The 20,219-nt window shown below is 37.9% G+C and overlaps 1 protein-coding gene across 2 annotated transcripts in view; it reads right to left on the reverse strand.

Moving 5' to 3' along the window:
* LOC102627235 (ent-kaurene oxidase, chloroplastic-like) overlaps positions 1-20,219 on the reverse strand; it is a 74,674-nt gene that overhangs the window by 638 nt on the left and 53,817 nt on the right. Inside the window, exons 1-6 of one of the 2 annotated variants that reach the window (XM_006492500.4) lie at positions 2,024-2,403; positions 1,770-1,933; positions 1,090-1,251; positions 835-975; positions 333-749; positions 28-222 (exon numbers count right to left, since the gene is read on the reverse strand). In XM_006492500.4, the coding sequence (XP_006492563.2) occupies positions 28-222; positions 333-749; positions 835-975; positions 1,090-1,251; positions 1,770-1,933; positions 2,024-2,192 (1,248 nt within the window). In that variant the 5' untranslated portion in view covers positions 2,193-2,403. Of the gene's footprint in view, positions 1-27; positions 223-332; positions 750-834; positions 976-1,089; positions 1,252-1,769; positions 1,934-2,023; positions 2,404-20,219 lie in introns of those variants that run through there. The other variant, XM_052441860.1, reaches the window with a different exon arrangement.

The following is a 20,219-nucleotide window of genomic DNA, read 5'->3' on the forward strand; positions in this document are numbered from 1 at the left end:
TCAAAGGAAACTAAGCTAAACAACAACCTCACTTCCAGCAGGAATGAAGTATCCACCTATTTCGGTATCTTCATGTGCAAATCGCAAAGGAACTATTGGAGCTGGACTGTACTTTCTGAGAGTTTCATGGAAAACAGCTCCCAAGTAAGGAACCTGTGCTATGTTTTCCTCCGTAAACTTGTTTGACCGGCAAACTGATTGAATCTTCTGAAATAGACGGTCCTGTAGTATATATATATATATATATAGAAGGAATATCAATATATGCAAAAAAATTTGAACAGGTAGCAAAGATCAAAATTCATGGAGAGACTAGCGATTGATTAATTAACCTGTCGCATTGGATCCTTTGCCAGCTCATACATGGCCCATTCTGTTGTGACCAAAGTAGTATCTGATGTCTCGATGATAGGCTCCCAGAGCAGCATGCTTATTTGTTGCTCTGTAAGTGATTTTACTTCTGACAACAAGTGATCAACATAACAATTCAGTTCTTGTCCTGAAGCAATTCTGCTTTTGGCCTCGCTGATGAGGACATCCATTACTGCTTGCCTGCGGGTACACAATCTCTGAATTTTCATTTCCACGCCTTTATTAGGAACCCATCTTAGATAAGGGAAGAAGTCTCTCCAGTCCACCTCAATTGCTCCCTCCATTATGTCAAGCACTAAAATTTTAAATACCTCATCTTTAGACAATGTGGAACCAAGCTCCTTCACATAAATTGATTCCACAACCTTTCCTACAGCCTGAAAATGCAAAATGCTTTAATTATCTATGTATTTAGTCAAAGATAAGAGATGAATTTCCAACAAAAGATCACAGCTAGCTCACCTGTTTCATTGACACTGCAAAAAGTTCAGACTCAAATATTTTCCTGAAATTCACTAGTTGTAGAGGATTGTCCATGATGTGAGCATGAAATTGGGTTGACATATTTTCCATCATTGTGTCTCTATGGATTCGATGTCGCTTCTGAATAACACACATACAGAGAGTACACATCATTAGTTTCGGCAGTACAATATATCCATACAACATATAAAGGGACACGGTGAAAGCACGAGAAAGTTGGATTAGCAGATTAACCTGAGCATTTCCACCCAAAACATTTGTGAGTAAACATCGTTTAGCCATTTTGTGAAATTCATCGTAGTCACTTGTTGCAACCATACATTTATTAGAGGTGAGCATCTTCAGGGCATTTGATAGCTTCCTTGTTGAAATGGATGGATATCTGGTCACCATGGCCTGGAAGAACAAACAATAAATTAAAACATTTTAATCATTGATTGATTGATTTCTCTTCTCTGTGTCCCTGTATTAGTAACTAACTAAAGCCACATGAATATATGAATTAACTAATGACAAGCAAACTGGACATTTTAGTGAATGAGACATCTTGATTGTCAACCTAACGACCTAACTAAAGGGATTCAGTATGCAGCTCACTCAAACTTACACCCGAGCAGTAAAGTTACCACACATTATCCAACAGCTTAAACATGATATGCACTATTAATTGTACAGCCCGGGTCCGACAATTAAGTAGATATTATTCATTTTGACCACATAGTCGTCACAGTTTTGTTCTGAGCTTTTTTACTTAAAACGCGCCTACTTGGTTAAGAGAGTCTTATGCCTTATAAACTAGTTCAGTTCAGAAACTGACTCGCTAGCTATTTGTGATGTTACGTTAACAATTCCACCTGGTCACAAAATTGAATGTATAGTTTGCAGTGTTAAAAGAATAGAACCAGAATGCATACCTCTTTAGCAACATCAGCCGAATTGAGAACAATCATAGTGGAAGCTCCAGTTTTGATAGAATAAATTGGTCCATACACCTCTGCCCATCTTGTGAAAGTCATGTGTGGTTTCTTCTCTTTCAACTGTAACAAATTTCCTATAAGGGGTAGCCTTCCTGGAACCTCTGCACCAACCCCCCAACAGCAACCCATTGATCATTTAAATTAATCAATTAAGAACAAAGAACTGAAGAGAAGAAACCATATATACATACCTGGAACAGGTGGAAGATTAACAGCCAATTCCATCCTCTGCCTGGAGATGAACCCTCTAATGAAGAACAAGAAGAAAAACACAGAGAGAGTACCAAGAGCAATGGAGGCGGCAAAGGGTACTGCTTGAAATTCTTGAAATGCTTGAGTGACGTACTCTTTGGTGGCCATTGTTGTTTTTTTTTTTAATACTCAAGTATAGTGAAAAAGGTCTAAGATTCTGTAGATAGAGATGTTCAAGGTATCACTTGAGGATTTGTAATCATATACACACATGGATTGTTTAATTGGAATGTTATATTTTCAAGAAACATTTTGCTAAAGTACAGGTAGAATTGATCCGTCATGTGACGAAGACAGATGATCAAATTATGGCCTGTCTCTGAGTATAAATTGGCCATGTTGGTGCTTTCTGTTTCTGATAAGTGCTTTGCAGGAAGGATTCCCTTTTGGCGTTTACCGATTTGGAAGGGGCCAAACAATTATGTTAGTGTTGTGGATAGTGCCAAAATGGGGCATGGGATAATGCAAAGGAATCAAGATAGCTCAGATACTGTCATTAGATAAGAAGATAAATAAATATATGCTCAAATTCAAACAACTATTACAATAAAAAAAAAAAATTCATCACTGCCGTGCATCTGCGGTTGTAGGTCAGTGCTTTTCATGCCTTCAAGAGTCGATAATACGATACTTACAGTTTCATTCTCTTTAAATAATGATAGAATTTTTTTTTTCTTGTACCTTAGTGAGAGTAGATTTCTGAACAAAGCACAATAGACATTTTGGATTGAACTAAAATAAATGTCTAAATTTAGAGTCCTAGTATATTACGGATCAATTTTTATTGCTTAATGAAACTCAAAATTTTGAAGAAATATTTGCAAAAATACATTGTATTTTGGGATTTTTGATCAACTTTACATCTTAAAGGAAATTAATTGTTTGCTTCTATAAATGGAATCTCCACGACGCGAGAGAAATATTGAACTTGTCTATTGGACCTTAAAGTAGCCTATGGGTGAAATGAGTCTTTTACTATTATCGGCAATACAAACAAGTAACAATGTTGAAGTAATTAAAAATATATATATTTCTTTAAGATAAATTAATTTTTATAATTCATTGGACTTCCCATGCTAAATGCCAATAATCCAAAGGTGTTTATTATATTTATCTATTGAGATATCAATTTATCATTGGTAATTGGGTATTGGGAAAAAAAATTATCATAAGCATTGTAACTTTTTATAGAAATATTATATTTTAATTTACTTATATTCTTATTGGAATTCCGTGGAGAGCGTAGATTGATTCTTTTATAATGCAGCCTAGATAATATTAAAAAATAATTTAAAAAGTGATTAACCGTTTACCATCCCAATAAAAATATTGGGTAGTTTTTACGTGTAGTGTACTAGTCGTATATTGAATATTCAAAATATGAACATTGAAGAAATTAAGAAGTTTCCATTATCCCATTAAGAAGTTGTAAGCGTGATTGGGCTGCACTCTAAAATTATAGCCATAATTTCATTTTCATATTGCAAGACAATCATTTTCTCTTTTGACTTTGGCTAAGATATTGCGCCGCTGTGGAATATGCTCTAGTGTGTATATCTCACTAAGTTTTTCTGCTGTTACTTTTTATATTGGATGGATAAGGCCCTATAATTGCAGTCGCTCAACCACACAGCATGTGTTGTTGGAATGTAATGCTTTGAGCATGACAAGATTGACTGCATTTTGGATTTGATGTCTTGAGGGGGTGCGTTTTTAGTAGATCTCAAAGATCCAAAATGATGCCCAAACATTTGATTCTTTTTAGAGCATGTAAAGAAGAGATAATAATTGGGGTTTGTTTGTGTGCTTATTCCTCTTTGCACCTTTGAGCCTTTGAGGCTGTTGCATTGTTTTTTTTTTTTTCTTCAAAAAAACAGATTATGCAATTACAAGAAATCTGTTGCTTGCATATTTTCAAATATTGTAAAATGGATACAAAAACTCTTTTGGTTATAGAGGGCTATTCGAATTTTAAAACTAGGGTATTGTAACTTCAAAACTCTTTATGGACATGATGAGAAATAAAGTTGTTAAGAATTATTTATTTTTATTTTAGCACCAAACACTTAATAAGATTTATTTTCAGTCATTTAGATATTTTTCGAAATCTAAATTTCTACTTTAAAAATCACTTATTTTAAGTATCAAGTTATATATATATAAAAAAAGGTTAAAACATCTACTAATTGTAAACAAATCAAATTAAGTGTTAAATGATACAAACAAGTCCTTAATAATGATTCTATTTTGTAAGATCAACCATTACAAGCGGCTTCTTAAAAGCATCAACAACTCTCTCAAGTACAAAATTTCTTTTAGTGGCTATAGCTAGTAATGTCTCTTTCTCGTCATTACAATTGCATGTTAATCATTGTTAAATCTTGTTCTATAATTTTTAATCTTGGCCATGTTTGTTAGAGAAAAATAGGAGCCTAGAAACTAGATATGTGTGGTGTCCTTTTCAAGCCCATTTTTACGTTAAGGTCAAAAATCAATTTCTGAGAAATGAGAGACGCTTTTAATAGTGGCCGAGGAGAGATGATTCTGAGTTCTCTTTTGGGCCTAGGCCCCGTCGTGTCATTATATATATATATATATAATTATTTAGTAAAGGCATTTTCATTTTTTCAGGATATCAATAAAATACAAAAATAATTTAATTTTAATATCCTAATAGATAAAATACATAATTTTTAATATATGAAAATCTGTATTTTTTATATTTTACTAACATGTTCACTTTAACAAGACAAAGAAGATGTCCTCACCAGAGAAATATAATATACACACATATACATACATACATATATATATATATATCTCTCAGGTTCTCGCTAAATGAAATAATAACAACTAATTTTTTGACTAATATACATGCATGTGATTTGTGAGAATTTTTAATACATAAAAAAGAGACTAGATTAATTCTTTTTATTTAAAATAATATATAGAGACTCATCATCTAAAAAAGAGATGAAATTAGGCCTTTTAGAATTTAAAATTGGTTCCTTTAGGTAGGGTTGTCCAACAATTTTTTTTTAAATGCCTTTTTCTATTGTATCATTATATATAAATCTTTGTATTCAACTTTTTTCTTTCCCTCTTTTCCATTTTTGGACCACAAATTTTATACATTTATATAATCTTGTGCTAGATCTTGCATTATAAGCTATGAATTCATCGAAGTGGAAGGACCACCAAATGGTCTTCTTATTCATAACTTAAACAAAACTATTTATTTGTATTATTGTTCATTAAACAATTAAAAGAAATTAAAAGTCCTTGGATTTTTGGTAAGCATGCATGCCATGCCTAAAAAAGATGGAGAAGCCAACGTGATATGGGTCCCAAATTAATTGAAATCGCTGCCTCATTTTTATATTTCAGGCTAAAAATGATTAAAAAAACTATGTAAAAAAAAAACTTAATAGTTATATGCTCTTACTTTGAAAAATGAAAAGCATTTAAATTTCTTTATTTTTAATTAATATCTCCCAACTTAAAAGAAATATTTGGTACTAATGGTTAATAGACTCATGATTTATTCTCATGGGATTTGGTGATCGATGTTCAAGCCCCATATACCGACCACAATAGATTTTTCCGAAATTATATTTGGAGATAGTCAAAATTATGGATCAAAACTTAGCAAAAAAAATGTAATTCAACATTCGCACTATGGTATAATATGAATAAGGGAAATTATCTACCGACCACCTTTTTTTTTAGTTTTTTCAAAAATACATATATCTTCTTTTTTTTTGGTTTATTTCCACTAGAAGTTACATTTTCTTGCACTTTTCCACTTCTGTTTATATTCTGTTATAACCTTGCTGATGTCATAGGGGTAAATTTGTCATTTCACCTGCATAGAAAAAATTAATGTCATTTAAACGCGGTAGAAAGAGGAAAAAAAGGTAAAAATATTCTAAATTATTTTGTTGAACTTATTATCTAATGTCTAAATTGTAAAGAAAAATTGAAGTAATTTAATTTTTTTTTTCATTTAATTAGGGTGGAATAGTAATTTTACATTAAGGGGGTAAAATAGTCATTTTGTTAATATTATGTTAGCTTCTCTCACGGAGTTTAGACGACAGTGGAAAAATGATACATTTTGTAACTTCAGGTGGAAATTAGCCAAAAAAAAAGATATGTGTAGTTTTAAAAAAGTCCGAAAAAACAAGTGGTCGATGAATAATTGCCTTATGAATAATCTAATCTAGAAATTGAAAATTAACCTATCTAACTAAATATTAGTAATTGAATAGAAAAGGTAAAAGAATACATATTAAAGAATATATATTTTGATTCTTTTTCAATGAAAATTAGGAATCTATTTGACTATTTGGTACAAATGGATAAACTATATTGTTATTTGATAAAATGTAAAATCTTAGAGATCTACATGTTATTATCCCTTTTTCGTTTATTTATTTTATTTTTGATTTTCTTTAAAGCAAAGTGACAAAGAAGTCAATAAAAAGAGAAATTAAGAGATCACTCGAAGAAGTAGATGTCCTCTTTGATGATCTATCACGCGGGGCCCATCTCGCATGATCTTGGAACAGAGAATGACTTACACGTGTTAAGCATCGGTGCTCACGTGAAGATCGGTGCTCATTGTTTTTTATTTTATTTTTGAGTTTCTTTAGAATGTAACTTTTGTGGTGTGATCGTCACGTGACATTGTCCATTGAGACAATACGGTGGGGTTATATACTTATATTATTATATGCTCTCTTATTATTTCTTTGAGCACTCATCTACTCTTTACGATCACATTTAAAATTTATAAATTGAAATTTTAATCTTGGTGTTGATGCTGAAATCTGTTCGTCCTTTGCTTTGCCCGACCAGATTATCTCAATAACGATTGTACTAATGATGACTGGAACACTGCACTCTCAACGCTTTTCCAATTACACGAGCCCTAGAGACCTAAATCAATCTCCCTCTTCCTTCATGACCTACGCTCACAGAAACAAATAAGGGGCGCTGGTGGTTTTTCCGGCAAAAACCCTATGATGCTTAAGTTAGTATGCGGGGTTTTCGGAAAAAAAATGTGTAATTTAGGCTAGTGCAAACTAGTAACAGTTGAATCAAAGAAAAGTGCCTTAGAGGCTTTTTTATAAAGTTAAATGATGATGACAATTTGGCAGAATTTTCCCCCTCCCTTTTTGGTGTCTCCCTTTCTCAATCTACTTTATGAGCTTTTATAGGCGATCACTCCGTGTCCCTAGGACATTTCCCACGCTCGCCATATTCGGGCCATCAAGGGTCCTTACAGGTCTCAATAATCAAACGTGGGCAAATGCGGGGCGTCGTGTTCTCCCCAACGGTTTGGGGTGTGGCGAAACTGTCGTGTTTTCGTGAGATCGTGCCCTCTTTTTGAATGACGGGTTTCTGATCAGAATATGTCTCTGGTCGGTAGTTAAGTGTACCATGGGGAATATTCTACTAGGAATCTGCTCATACCGTTCAGCCGAGGAGATTTGTTCTCAGTTAGGAAATGGGGATACGCCCAGCTGGTGCCCTTTTAATGCCCAAACACTTGGTACCATTCATAATTCTAAACATAATTTCCATTTTCAATTTGTATATCCCTAAAATGACCCATTATCTTTTTTTCTCACCCTTTTTTTCCTCTCTTAACTTACTTTACTTCTGCAATGGTTCAAAAAAAATTATGGGCAAATAGCTTGAGTAATTAATGAATTGTAATCTCAAGCAAACGATTAAATCTTTAATAAGTTTTAAGAGTTATTCCACTGCGTTGATTTTTCTATGTATTGCTTGTGTGAGTAATCTCATCACAAACACCTTCAAACTCACAAATTCCTCATCAACTTTACTAATGTCCAATCATTTTTCAAGAATAAAAATACCCACCAAAGTAGATTTATTGATGGGTTGCTAAAATAGTAAAACTTAATTTTGAGTTTCAATAGTTTGTAGAAAATTATGTTGGCCAGGAGGATGAGGATAAAATTGTCTCTTTGTATGTTTATGCTTCTCTCTTTTTATTTAATAGGTGGGTTTAAAAATAATGTCTCTTTAAGTTACATTTAATGTAACATATAGCCGAGTAAAATTCATCATCTAGTCCACTTGATCCAACTATTTTGTTACTCATTTTTGTACTAAAAGGTCTAGTAGTAAGCTACAACAAATGTAACTTAGAGAAATCTTTAACAATAATATGGTACAAGGTTATTCATTTAATAATTTTTTCAAATTAGATTTAGAATGTCCAAAGTAGACTTTAGAGTATATATAGCCTCACCCATGACATGCAGTATATTCTACTGGGATTATTGTATCAATTAACTATTTTTTAATTAACCAAGTAAATCAAGCCGGGTGAATCTGTTAAATTTTTATTTCTAAATATGATTGTTCTATTCAATTTTTTTTTAAAAAAAGAAAATTGAGTATGATGATGACCTTTCTTATCATTTCTTTTGATCCAATTTGCTTAGAAAACCATCAATATTTTTAGTATCCATCATGTCAATTTTATGAAAATAATTTGGTTACTATTCATCAGTCATCACTTTGAGTAGTTATAAAATAAAGTAAAAATAGCAGTTTAAATTTTAACTACTAGAGATTTCATATTTAGAAAAATCAAATAACAAAATATTTTTTAATATAAATTATAAGTGATTAATTTGGCGTCTGAAATGGTCTCTAGTTTTGTAAATGAGTAATGTGAAGGGGTACGACACTAATTTTTAAATTTTAAAAATATTATTGTCTTTCAAAATTAAACAATAAATGATTTTGGCAATTGTATGATGGATTGCATCTTTGACATTTTTCTGTTTATTACCAATCATCAGAATGAAAATATTTCCAAATTAGCTTTGAAGCGAAACAAAATCCACAAAAGAAGAAAAGACCTCTTATTCTCAATCACAATAAAACCCTTTCGAAACATGAGAATTCATCTATCTTTTAAAAAATATCCTCAATAAACGTGAATTTCATGCTAAATATGTTGATGCTGAAATCTGGTTGCCCTTAGCCCGACTAGATCGTTCTACCAACGCTTGTGTTGACAACGAAGAAGAGGTTGCATTCTCCCTGCTTTAGCGATTGCCCAAGCTAACTATAATATTCTCAACACAATGTGTATCAAAGATCTGTATAGAATAAATTCTGGTTTCAGTTTGACAGAGTTTTCCCTTCTCTCTTAATTTTTTCGTCCCCTTCTTCATCGGTTTCTTGGCATTTTATAGGCACTCATCCCACGTTTTTTGAGTATTCTTCATGCCCCCAATTTTAGGGTGATGACGGACCTTCATGGGTCTTCAACCACCGAATCGTGGGTAAACGTGGGATGCCATGTTCTCCTTAACAGTTTGGGGCATGGCGAAACTGTCGTGAGTTCGTGAGATCGGGTTCTTTTTATTCGGGTGATCAGTATCTGGTCGGTATGTACCTCTAGTCGGTACTCGTTTATAGTTGACATATGCCCCGTACAGGATGTATTACCAGGACTCTGCTCGTGCCATTCAGCTGGGGAGATTTGCCCCAGGGTGAGGGGTGAGGGGTGAGGAGATAGTTGAGTTGGTACTTTTCATTACTCAACACAAGTCCCCCAGTTTCTGGTCTCACGAGTGAAATGAGTTGAAACTAGAAACTAAGAGTTGACTCTGGTCGCCTCTGGGTAGCATCCTCCTGAGGTGATGTTTATGATGACGGACTTGGGGTGATGCTTATGATGACGGACTTGAGGTGATGTTTATCTATCTAAAGGGTTTTTGCCTTAGGTATGAGCATTCGTGAGCGTGTCCATTACGCAGCCGGGCTGACATCCGTCATGTCGCCTTAATTGCCGATGATGTGGCACTTTTCACCCTCTGTATTTGAAATTTGAAATGGCGACTTATCTATCCTTTATACGCGGCGATTGAACTGACATTTGTGTTACCCAAACGCCTCCATTCTTTCTCCTGTATTAAAATCCCAATCTGAAACTTTATTGCAACTTATTTGCCGTCATTCTGCAATTAACCAACTTCCCTTTCCGGAATCAGACATATTTTCTATGTTGGGGATTTTCTTTTGCTTGATTCTCCCGCCGCCACAGCAGCATCTCTAGTGCCGTTTTATCTCAGGTACCGCCCTTAACTTTCTCTTTGGTTGTTATTGCTTGAGTTTTGTCCTGTTCTTTCGTACAAGTATATTTAGGTTTGCTGTATTTTCCCTCTTAAGACTTCATAATGTCAAGACGAAAAGGAAAATTAATAGCAGTTGAAAGTGATGAAGAAATTGATTCTTACCCTAATCTGTTTGAACCCCTTGATCCCCAAAATCCTTCCACCAACGTAGGCCCTTCTTCCTATATGGTTACCCCTTAGTAACCCCTGACCAGAAACTGTTTTGCCTCCTTCTGAATGTGAACCCAGTGGGAATCGCGGTGGTCAAACATCGGGTTCCGGTGAAAATTGTGGTTCTGGGGGAGCTGAAATCCCTGAGGGAAAAGATGGTGATGAGGAGAGTAACTCCAGGCCGAACTGACCTTCTATAAAAAGAAATCTCGGCCATAGGATGGAGGTCGATTTTTATCCCATTGACGACCTCAAATGCGCCACTACCCACACCGACCTACTCAATCTGAGAACCCTTTACAACATCCCTGGGGACGTCATCCTCTCCATCCATGGGAAGGGTGATGTTCCTAGTCGGCCTTCTAAGGGCTATGTAACTCTGCATCTGGAGAGCTTCAAGCTAGGAGCTCGGTTACCCCTTCAGCCCTACTTCGCCAGGATATTGGGTAGTATGCACCTGGTTCCTGGTCAGCTGCACCCGAACAGGTGGAGGGTTCTCTCAGTCCTTTTTGTATTGTGGGAGAGGTGTAAGCTCGGGGAGCCCTCCCTTATAGAGATAAATCACTTATATCAGTTGAGGAGCAGTCTAAAAGAAGCGGGTTGGTATTATTTCATGTCGAACTCTGCAAAAAGGAAATCCATTACCGACATCCCCCCTCATGTAAAAATTGGAAGGACGAATTCTTCTTTGCTGGGGAAAATTGGTGTCTGGCGATCTATTTGCTTGGTAGTGATATTCACCGTACCACGCGTTTTGTCACCCAAGGTTGTTTATTTTTCTTTACACTTCACGTCTTTGGTTGTCACTTATTTGTTTCTTTAACCTTGTTTATGCTTTCAGATTTATGGGGTATGGTCAATAAACTTGACGATGACCCCCTGCTCAACGTTGAAACCTCTCTGGTCAATGCCTTCACTTGTTAGGATCTTTTATCGCCGACCAATCTCGTCAGATTGCGCCTGGTTGACGTCGCAGTTGGGATGGATAACAAGATTCTCAGCGCCATGTCATGAAAACGTGGTCGGGCATTAGGCAAATCTAGCGATGCCCCCTCTGCTCAGAAGAAAAGCTATACTGCTCATTCCAAAACTCCAGCTCCTGCTTTGCACCCTCCTCCTCTTCGAAAGAATGACAGAGAGAAACTTCACGATAAGAGTCCTGAGGTTAGCACTCGGTCTAGAGATCGACCCCTGCCTCTTCCGCCTCGGGACTAGGGTGACTATTTAACCCTGCACCAGAAGGATTACTCCAAATCCGTGGGGCCCAAAATGGTCAAGGACATTGAGAGCATGAACCTTAGCGAGCTAACTAGCTAGCTCTGTCTAGAGGATTTCTTTTAAGCTTGCCACTCTAGTTTCCTGCTACAAGAACAGGTTTGTGCGCCATAAGAGGAAGCTTCAAGCAGAGAATTAGGACCTGAAGAAGAAGGCTGAATCCGCTGATCGGTCAAAAGAAAAGATACTCAATCTACATAGGCAAGTTATGGACCTGGAGGAGAAGGTTGATATTGCTAAGTCTAAGTCCTCTAAGCTCGAGAGCGAGTTTGGTGACTTGAAGTCTAACCTCGAGGCTACACAAAGCGAGCGAGACACTTTGAGGACGGCCTACGAGGAGTAAGTCAAGTCCTTGAACGAGCAGATAACCGAGCTGAAGGGCAAATCTGCTGAGGTGGACGACTGACTCGATGCGGAGTATGATTCCGGGCTCGCCTTTTGCTATAAATGCATCATGTTCGTGCTTAAAGAGGAGTACCTGGAACTAAACATAAGCAAGCTGGAGACGAGTGTGTAGAAGTATATGGCCGAGCAGGGCTAGAGGGATAAGGACCAGGGTGACTAGGATCAGGTCAAGGCTCCTTCAGGTGGGGAGCAAGAGAAGAAAGCAGGGGATCAAGCTTTGGGAGTAGGGATGGCAAAAATCCCCACGGGGACGGGTACCCTTGGGGATTTTTCCCATTCGGGGAGGGTATGAGGATAATTTCATACCCAATTTCTTATTCGGGGAGGGGACAGGGAAATTTTTTTACCCAATTTCTTATTCGGGGAGGGGACGGGGATGAGGTGAAATCCCCATCCCCTACCCATTTCCCCATTTTAATTTTTAATTTTATTTTAATTTTTTAAAATTACTAGTAAATAAATAATAAAATTTAAATTATAAAATTATAAATATTGGTAAAAATAAAAAATATCAAAATATTTATATTATTAAACTTTTAGGCCTAATTAACTAATTAAAATCCTAAATTTTATTTAGGACATTAAAAAGACCGAGTAGATTCTATTAGCCAAACGTTTTTTTTAATTTTAATATTCTTTAAATATTTTAAAATTTTTAGATGTTATAATTGCCCACAGTGAATCACAATTTTAATATCTAATATAATCTAATCTAATATTTGCTTTTGATTTGCTTCGATTTAACTATTATGTTGTAAAGGGAATAGTCCACATTTATAAAGTGCCCACGCCACCATTGAAAAAGTTAATTTTGAATCTAAATTCGATTTTATTTGTAACAATTTTGTATTAGACTATTAATTTGTTCATGATAGTTTGTAAAAGAAGTTTGTATCCCTTGCATATTGCGTTACTTACTAATTTAATGTATGTGACTTTTGTAATAGATATTAATGTAAGATATATTTCGAACTTTACTTTTATTTGAATTTTTTATTTTAATATGATTAACTCAAAATAAAAAAAATGTATTAGTTATTCGGGGATCGGGGACCTTCGGGGATCCCCTGTTATTATTCGGGGAAGGGATGGGGATTCTTTCAAGTAATTCTGACGGGGACGGGGAGGGGACGGGGACATACACAAAATATCGGGGATGGGCACGGGGAGATTGGTCCCCTCCCCTCCCCTCCCCATTGCCATCCCTATTTGGGAGCAGGTTAGGGGTCAACACCTGCTCCTCTAGAAGTTGCTGGTCCTTCCATCTCTGAGATTGTAGATCCTCCTTCTAATGAGACTGCTGAGCCTCAGAACCCATAAATTTGCTTTCTATGTAAATTCTGAATTTCTGTTTATTTGTCAACATTTGGGCATTTATAAGCTTTTTATGCTTTCCAACTGCTTTCTTGCTTTAGTTTTGGTTGTTTCTGTAAATTATATTGAGAATTGTGCTTGCTAATCTTTAAGAAGCTGGGTAAGAAGAGGCAAACCCTTTGCCTTAGTAAAATTATTTATTTTACCTGCCCGTCCTTAGGCAACCGAGTAGGAATACGCACATAGTTGCCTTAGTGAATTTTGTAAAACTTGCCTGCTGGTCCTTATACGACCGAGCAGGAATATGAACATATTTGGCTTAGTAAACTTTCGTAAACTTTGCCTGCTGGTCCTTTAAACGACCGAGCAGGAATAGACACATGTTTGCCTTAGTAAAATTTCGTAGACTTTGCCTGCTGGTCCTTTAGACGACCGAGCAAGAATAGGCACATGTTTGCCTTAGTAAAATTTTTCTAAAAAGAGAGTTCTGAGCTGAATTCATCTCTATTGAATTTTTTGTGGATTACAAGAGGTGAAATACATGCGCGTGCCACAATTCCATAATAAATTTAGCATGAATAACTTAGCGGAATGAAACTTAATAAAGCACTTTGCTTACTGTAAAATATTTCTTCAAGTGCTCAGCATTCCATGACCTCTTTACTTCTCGTCCATCTGGGTAGGCCAGTTTATAAGCTCTTGGGCCAGTTGTTCGCACTACCCTGTACAGGCCTTCCCAGTTTCGGGCCAAGAACGCCCTGGTTAGGATCTCTTGTGTTCCGATTTACCTTTCTAAGTACCTAATTGTTGTGCAAATTTTATTGAACTCACAAGCGCACGAATTTATTGTAGAATAAATCAATGGTGACGAGTGTCGATCCCACGAGGAGGTTGATTTTAATTGTATGTAGAATTAATTTTTCTAAATGGGTGGTTGGATTTATGGTAAAGATGATTTGGAATATCCTAAAATTTAAATTGATATGACAGAATTAAATTAAAGTGGAAACTATTATAATTGAAGCGCTTGGGTATCTGGATCCACATCAACATGCACTATGGGCTAAATATTCTTTATTAGTGCCAATTAAATCATGAGGGGGGAATCCACACCTCATGAACCACACTTTAATCAATATGGTGCTAAGGGTTTATCGTGTCAAATAATAATAACCTTGTACTAGGGAGCCGGTGAAACCAGAGCGGTATATAGACAAGATTATTATTATTTGTCGACAACAAGTCAAAACATCCACAATAATTAGAGGGGACGAGAAATTAAATTTATCAAATAAAGCCCATGGCACATGTTGAGACTTCACCTTCAACCCAAACTTGAAAGAAAATTAGCTACTCATAATTGAACTAGAGGCAAAATAAGAATTTATTAAAATACGTAGAAAATATAAGATGAAAAAGGAATTACAGAAAATGAAGCTAAAAAATGAATTCAGAGATGCCAAATTAGGGGGGAAGAGCCCCCTTTTTATAGATACACTAAGTAAATCATGGCCATCGGATTAAAAATATTTTGGACTCTCAAGATTGCGCCACGTCATCAATCAACAGTACGCGGTTTGACCACACGGTTTGAATAGTAACACGGTTTGAATAGTAACACGGTTTGACCACGCGGTTTGAATAGTGATGTGGTTTGAACAGTGACGCGGTTTGGTTGAAAATAATCTTATGTATATGCATGTATCGTACGCACGATTTTTGGTCCACTGACATTGCTGCCACGTCACTGATCAATAGTGCATAAGAATTTTATCCAATAGAATTGTGACACCTCATCAGTCAATGGCACATCATCGGTCAATACCACGTCATCATTCTGTATATGTGAACAGTATTGTGAACAGTAACATGGACAATATCGTACATATGAATAGTACTATACATGTGAACAATGACATTTTTTTTATGCTCCTTCTAAGGTTTTCGACTATCATGAGTTCAAAAGTGATGTCCGTTTTGTTGTCTGATCTCTTGTTCATTGTGAAATGACTATGATGCCCCTAAAATACATAAAATACTTAATTAAAATAAAACACACATAATTAAATCACAAGAGGTTTAAATACATAAAAGTAAGAGTGTTAGTAAGACTTGAAATGTAAAATGATGATTTTCTCCTTTATAAATATAAACTTTCTAACACTCAACACCAATCTCTTACTTAGAATTGCCTCATACGTACATTCTTGTTGTAGTATCGCATGATTTTTTGTTGGCATTAGGCTACTTTCTGCGAGACCCATTCTCTTTTTTCCTCTAACAGGTCTAGGCTCATACATATTTGCTCGTCATTCTGTTCCTCGTTGAAATATTTTGTCCGATGCGTTCCCACCCCAATTTTTACTGGGATTACTGCCTCATGACCGAAAGTTAAGGCAAACGAGGTTTGTCCCGTGGCGGTTTTGTGGGTTATCCGGTATGCCCATAACACTCTTGGTAATTCGTCGACCCAAGCTCTCTTCTTCTCTTCCAGCCTGGTTTTAAGGAGTTTGTTTATAACTTTGTTGGCTGCCTCTACCTGCCCGTTTGCCTGGGGATGTGCTGGGGTACAAAACTTCAAATCTATGCCCAAGTTTTGGCAAAACTCTCTGAAATTGTGGTTGTCAAATTACCTCCCATTGTCCGTTATGATGGCATTGGGAATTCCGTATCTGTAAATGATGTTCTTCTAAACAAAACCAGTTGTCTTCTTCTCCGTGATTTGACTGAGGGCTTCCACTTCCATCCATTTTGTGAAATAATCTATAGTTACAATTGCATGTATTGTATCTCCTCGTCCTTTGGGTAATGGACCGATCAGGTCAATCCCTCACTGGGCAAAAGGCTAAGGGGATGCCATAGCAGTTAACTTCTCTGGGGGCTGAGCAAGGACAACTGAGAAACTTTGGCAGACTTTACAACTTATGGTCATCTCTTTCACATCCTAGTACATAGTCGGCCAAAATATCCCTGTCATAGCGCTTTGAACGCTAAAGTCCTTACCCCCGAATGATTGCCGCAAATTCCCTCATGTATTTCTCTTAACACATAATCAGCTTTCTCGACGTCTAAGCACCTCAACAGGGGCAAGGTGAAACCTCGACGGTAGAACATCCCATCAAGCATCGTATACCTTGTCGCTCGACATTTTAATTTCCTTGCTTGCTTCCTGTCCTCTGGTAAAATACCATTGCGAATGTACGAGAGGATTGGGTCAATCCAGGACCTTTCAGTGTCTACCCTCATTACTTCTATTTCCTCCCTATACTTGGTGAGGTCCTCACTTCTAATGGGACTGACTTGGGCAACTTCGGATCTGCAATTGCTGCCATTATAGCCAACATATCTTCTCGGTAATTCTTTGTCTTGGATATCTACTTTATTTCTACCTCTTGGAAGAGCCCAATCATCTGCTTTGCCTTCTTCAAATAAAGCTTCATTTTCTCTTCCCCAGCTTGGAATTGCTCATTGAACTTATTACAGACCAGTTGGGAATCTGCTTGAATCTCTACCCTTTTCGCTCGTAGTGCATGTGCCAACTCGAGCCCAGTGATGAAGACTTCATATTCTGCCAGATTATTCGTGAGCTGAAATTCGAACTTCACTGCGTAGGACACCTCGACCTCTTCTGGGCTTCGTATTACCACTCCTGCTCTGGACCCTTGTTCACTGCGTGACCCATCAACCATTATCAACCACACCCCCTCTGGTTTTTCTGATTCAACCAGTTGCTCCTCGTGAACCCTTTCCCCTGGCTCCGTACAGTCCACCACAAAATCAGCCAAGGCTTGGGCTTTGATCGCTCCTAAAACCGATAAGATGCATATGGTTTTAGGAGCGTTTGCCAAAGAGGTTGGTCAGTCATCACAACTATTGGGTGTGCTTGGAAGTATGGTCTGAGCTTATGTGCTACCGTTACTAAAGCGAGCGCCCATTTCTCCATCATGGGATATCTGCTTTCTGCGTCCACCAGGGCCTTACTAGTGTAGTACACTGGGTGTTGTTTTCCCTCATCTTCTCTGACTAACACCAAGCTGGTAGTCCACTTGGAGACAGCAAAGTACAAATACAACTCGTCACCCTCTCTCGGAGTTGATAACAATGGGGCACTAGCAAGATACTCATTCAGCTGCCTAAATGCCTCCTCACATTCTGCTGTCCACTTAATTTTCCTTCATTTCCTCATAATCTGAAAGAAAGGGTGATATTTATCCGTGGCTTGTGAAATGAACCGGTTGAATGCCACTAACTTCCCTGTAAGACTCTGCACCTCCTTAACTGTTCGGGGGGACTTCATTTCTATCACTGCCCGTATTTTTTCTGGGATGGCCTTTATCCCACGGTGGCTCACCAGAAATCCTAAGAATTTACCCGAGCTAACTCCAAACACACACTTCTCCGAATTCAACTTCATTTGGTATTTCCTCAGCAGGTCAAAGGTTTCTTCCAAATGCCGTACATGATCTGCTGAGTTCGTAGACTTCGTGATCATATCATCCACGTATACTTCTATGGTGTGTCCAATCAACGGCTTGAAAATCCTATTCACCAACCTCTGATACGTTGCTCCTGCATTTTTCAAGCCAAAAGGCATCACCCTGTAGCAAAATAAACCCATGTTAGTTATAAACGTGGAGCTTTCCTCATCATGTTTGTCCATGGGTATCTGGTTGTATCCAGAAAAAGCGTCCATAAAATTGAGCAGGTTGTGGCCCGCCGTTGAGTCATCTAACTGATCTATTTTGGGTATGGGAAAACCATCCTTTGGGCATGCCTTGTTGAGGTCTGTGAAATCCACACACATTCTCCATTTCCCATTTGCCTTCTTTACCAACACCACGTTGGAGATCCATTCTAGATACTTAGCCTTCCTTATAAATCCTACTCGCAACAACTTCTCCACCTCAACATTTATGGCCTCGTATCTTTCTTGGTTATAGCATTTCCTTTTTTATCTTACCGACCTAGTCCTCTTTCTGATAGCTAATTTATGACAGGCCACCTCGGGATCAATTCCTGGCATGTCTTCATGCGACCAGGCAAATATGTCTGTATGAAACTGTAGGCATCTTATCAACTCACCCCTTGTAGTTTCTCCCAATCCTGACTCGATCCTTACTACTATGCTCGGGTCATCCTTGCTCATCAAAACCTCCTTTAGTTTCTCAGCTGGTTCCTGGTGACCCTTCTTGGAATCTCCTCGGTTATCCAGCATGGTAACTTGTAATGTTTCCTTGGCGGCTGTAGCATAACAACTCCTCGCTATTCTCTGGTCACCTCTCACCATACCCACAACCCCGTTCACTCTGTATTGCAACGCCAGATAATGCGTGGATGTAACACATTGGCTTACCCTAATGAAAGGTCGCCCTAGTATCGTATGGTAAGGGCTTTTCTCTTCCACCACTACAGAATCCAACATTACTGTTTTTTCGAGCGGCTTTGATCCCACGGTAGTCGACAACTCGATGATTCCCATGGGGGTCAACCATCCTCTACCAAATCCCTTTAGGGATGTATTTGTTTGTTCTAACTTTAATTCTACAATTCCCATCTCATCCAAAGTCGACTTAAAAAGTATATCGACCGAGCTGCATGTGTCTACCAATATTCGCTGAAACTCTTTACCCGCCGCGGTCGCCTTAATTACCAGTGCGTCCTCATGGGGGTATAAGACACCCTCTTCGTCATCATCTGTCCACATAATGGGAACTTGTCTTACCCTCGCCCTCTTGGCAGCCGGCAAATTGAAAAGCACGTCTTTACTGGTCAGGGCATATCGTCCATAATTCTTCCTGGCCCTGTTCGAATCTCCAGCTAATGTCGGCCCTCCTGCTATCATCCGGATGGTTGGCTGCTCACGCTCCAGACTCCTCTCAACTCTATTCCCCAGGGAATATTGTGATTCTATGACAGGAAATGCCCCATCCACATACTCATCCAGGTATCGGTTTCTTACCAGATCCTTCACCTAGTTTTTTAAATCACGGCACTAGCCAATAGTATGGCCATGAGTGTCGTGGAACTTGCAGAATTTGCCTTTATCCCATTTGTGAGCTGGTTTGGTTACAGGAGCAGGGGGTACAGCAGGCCTCGTCCTTCAATTCTTTCATACAATTCTTCCATAGAAACTTTCAACGGGGTGTACTGCTTATACGCCAAGCTCTGATCAATCAGTTGGACTGCTCGGCTGTCATGAAAATCATCTTGGGTTGGCATTGGGGGAGGTTGGTTTGGTCGGCCCGCCCTAAGGTCAACTGCATTCAACGCCTTGGGAGTGTTGTGATAAGGATGGGCAGCCATCTGTTAGAATTCACGCTGCCACTCAGGGAATAGGGAGTGCTGATGCTGAGCTCGGCTGTGTTGGAACTGTTGTGGTCTTTGAGTTATGGGGTAAAGGCGGGACCGAGCTGATGTTCCCCCCATTACTGATGATTCCCCAGCTCGCTTTCCAGACTCGTTCCCACTCAGTGTTCTCCTCTCCTTTCGCCTCAGCTCCTCCAGTTGTTCACTCTTTATACTCGCCGTTTTCTCTTCTTCAATTTCTATATCTTTCATCGTCTGCTTATATCCCGCCGAATAACTCTGAATGATGGGATTTCTCAGGTTGTACCACAATCGGCCTATCCTCACACCTTTTTTTTAATCCTTTCAGTGCTTGTGGGTGATTGAAAGCTCCCAGATCAAGCACGGCCCGATGATATCTCTTCACAAAATCGCGAAGGGATTCGTGCTCCTCTTGCTTCATCCCCATCAATTCCATCATGTCGTCCTCTGGGGCTACCGTTTCGCGGAACTGCTA

Source organism: Citrus sinensis, chromosome 5 (assembly GCF_022201045.2).
Source record: "Citrus sinensis cultivar Valencia sweet orange chromosome 5, DVS_A1.0, whole genome shotgun sequence".
Taxonomy (NCBI): domain Eukaryota; kingdom Viridiplantae; phylum Streptophyta; class Magnoliopsida; order Sapindales; family Rutaceae; genus Citrus; species Citrus sinensis.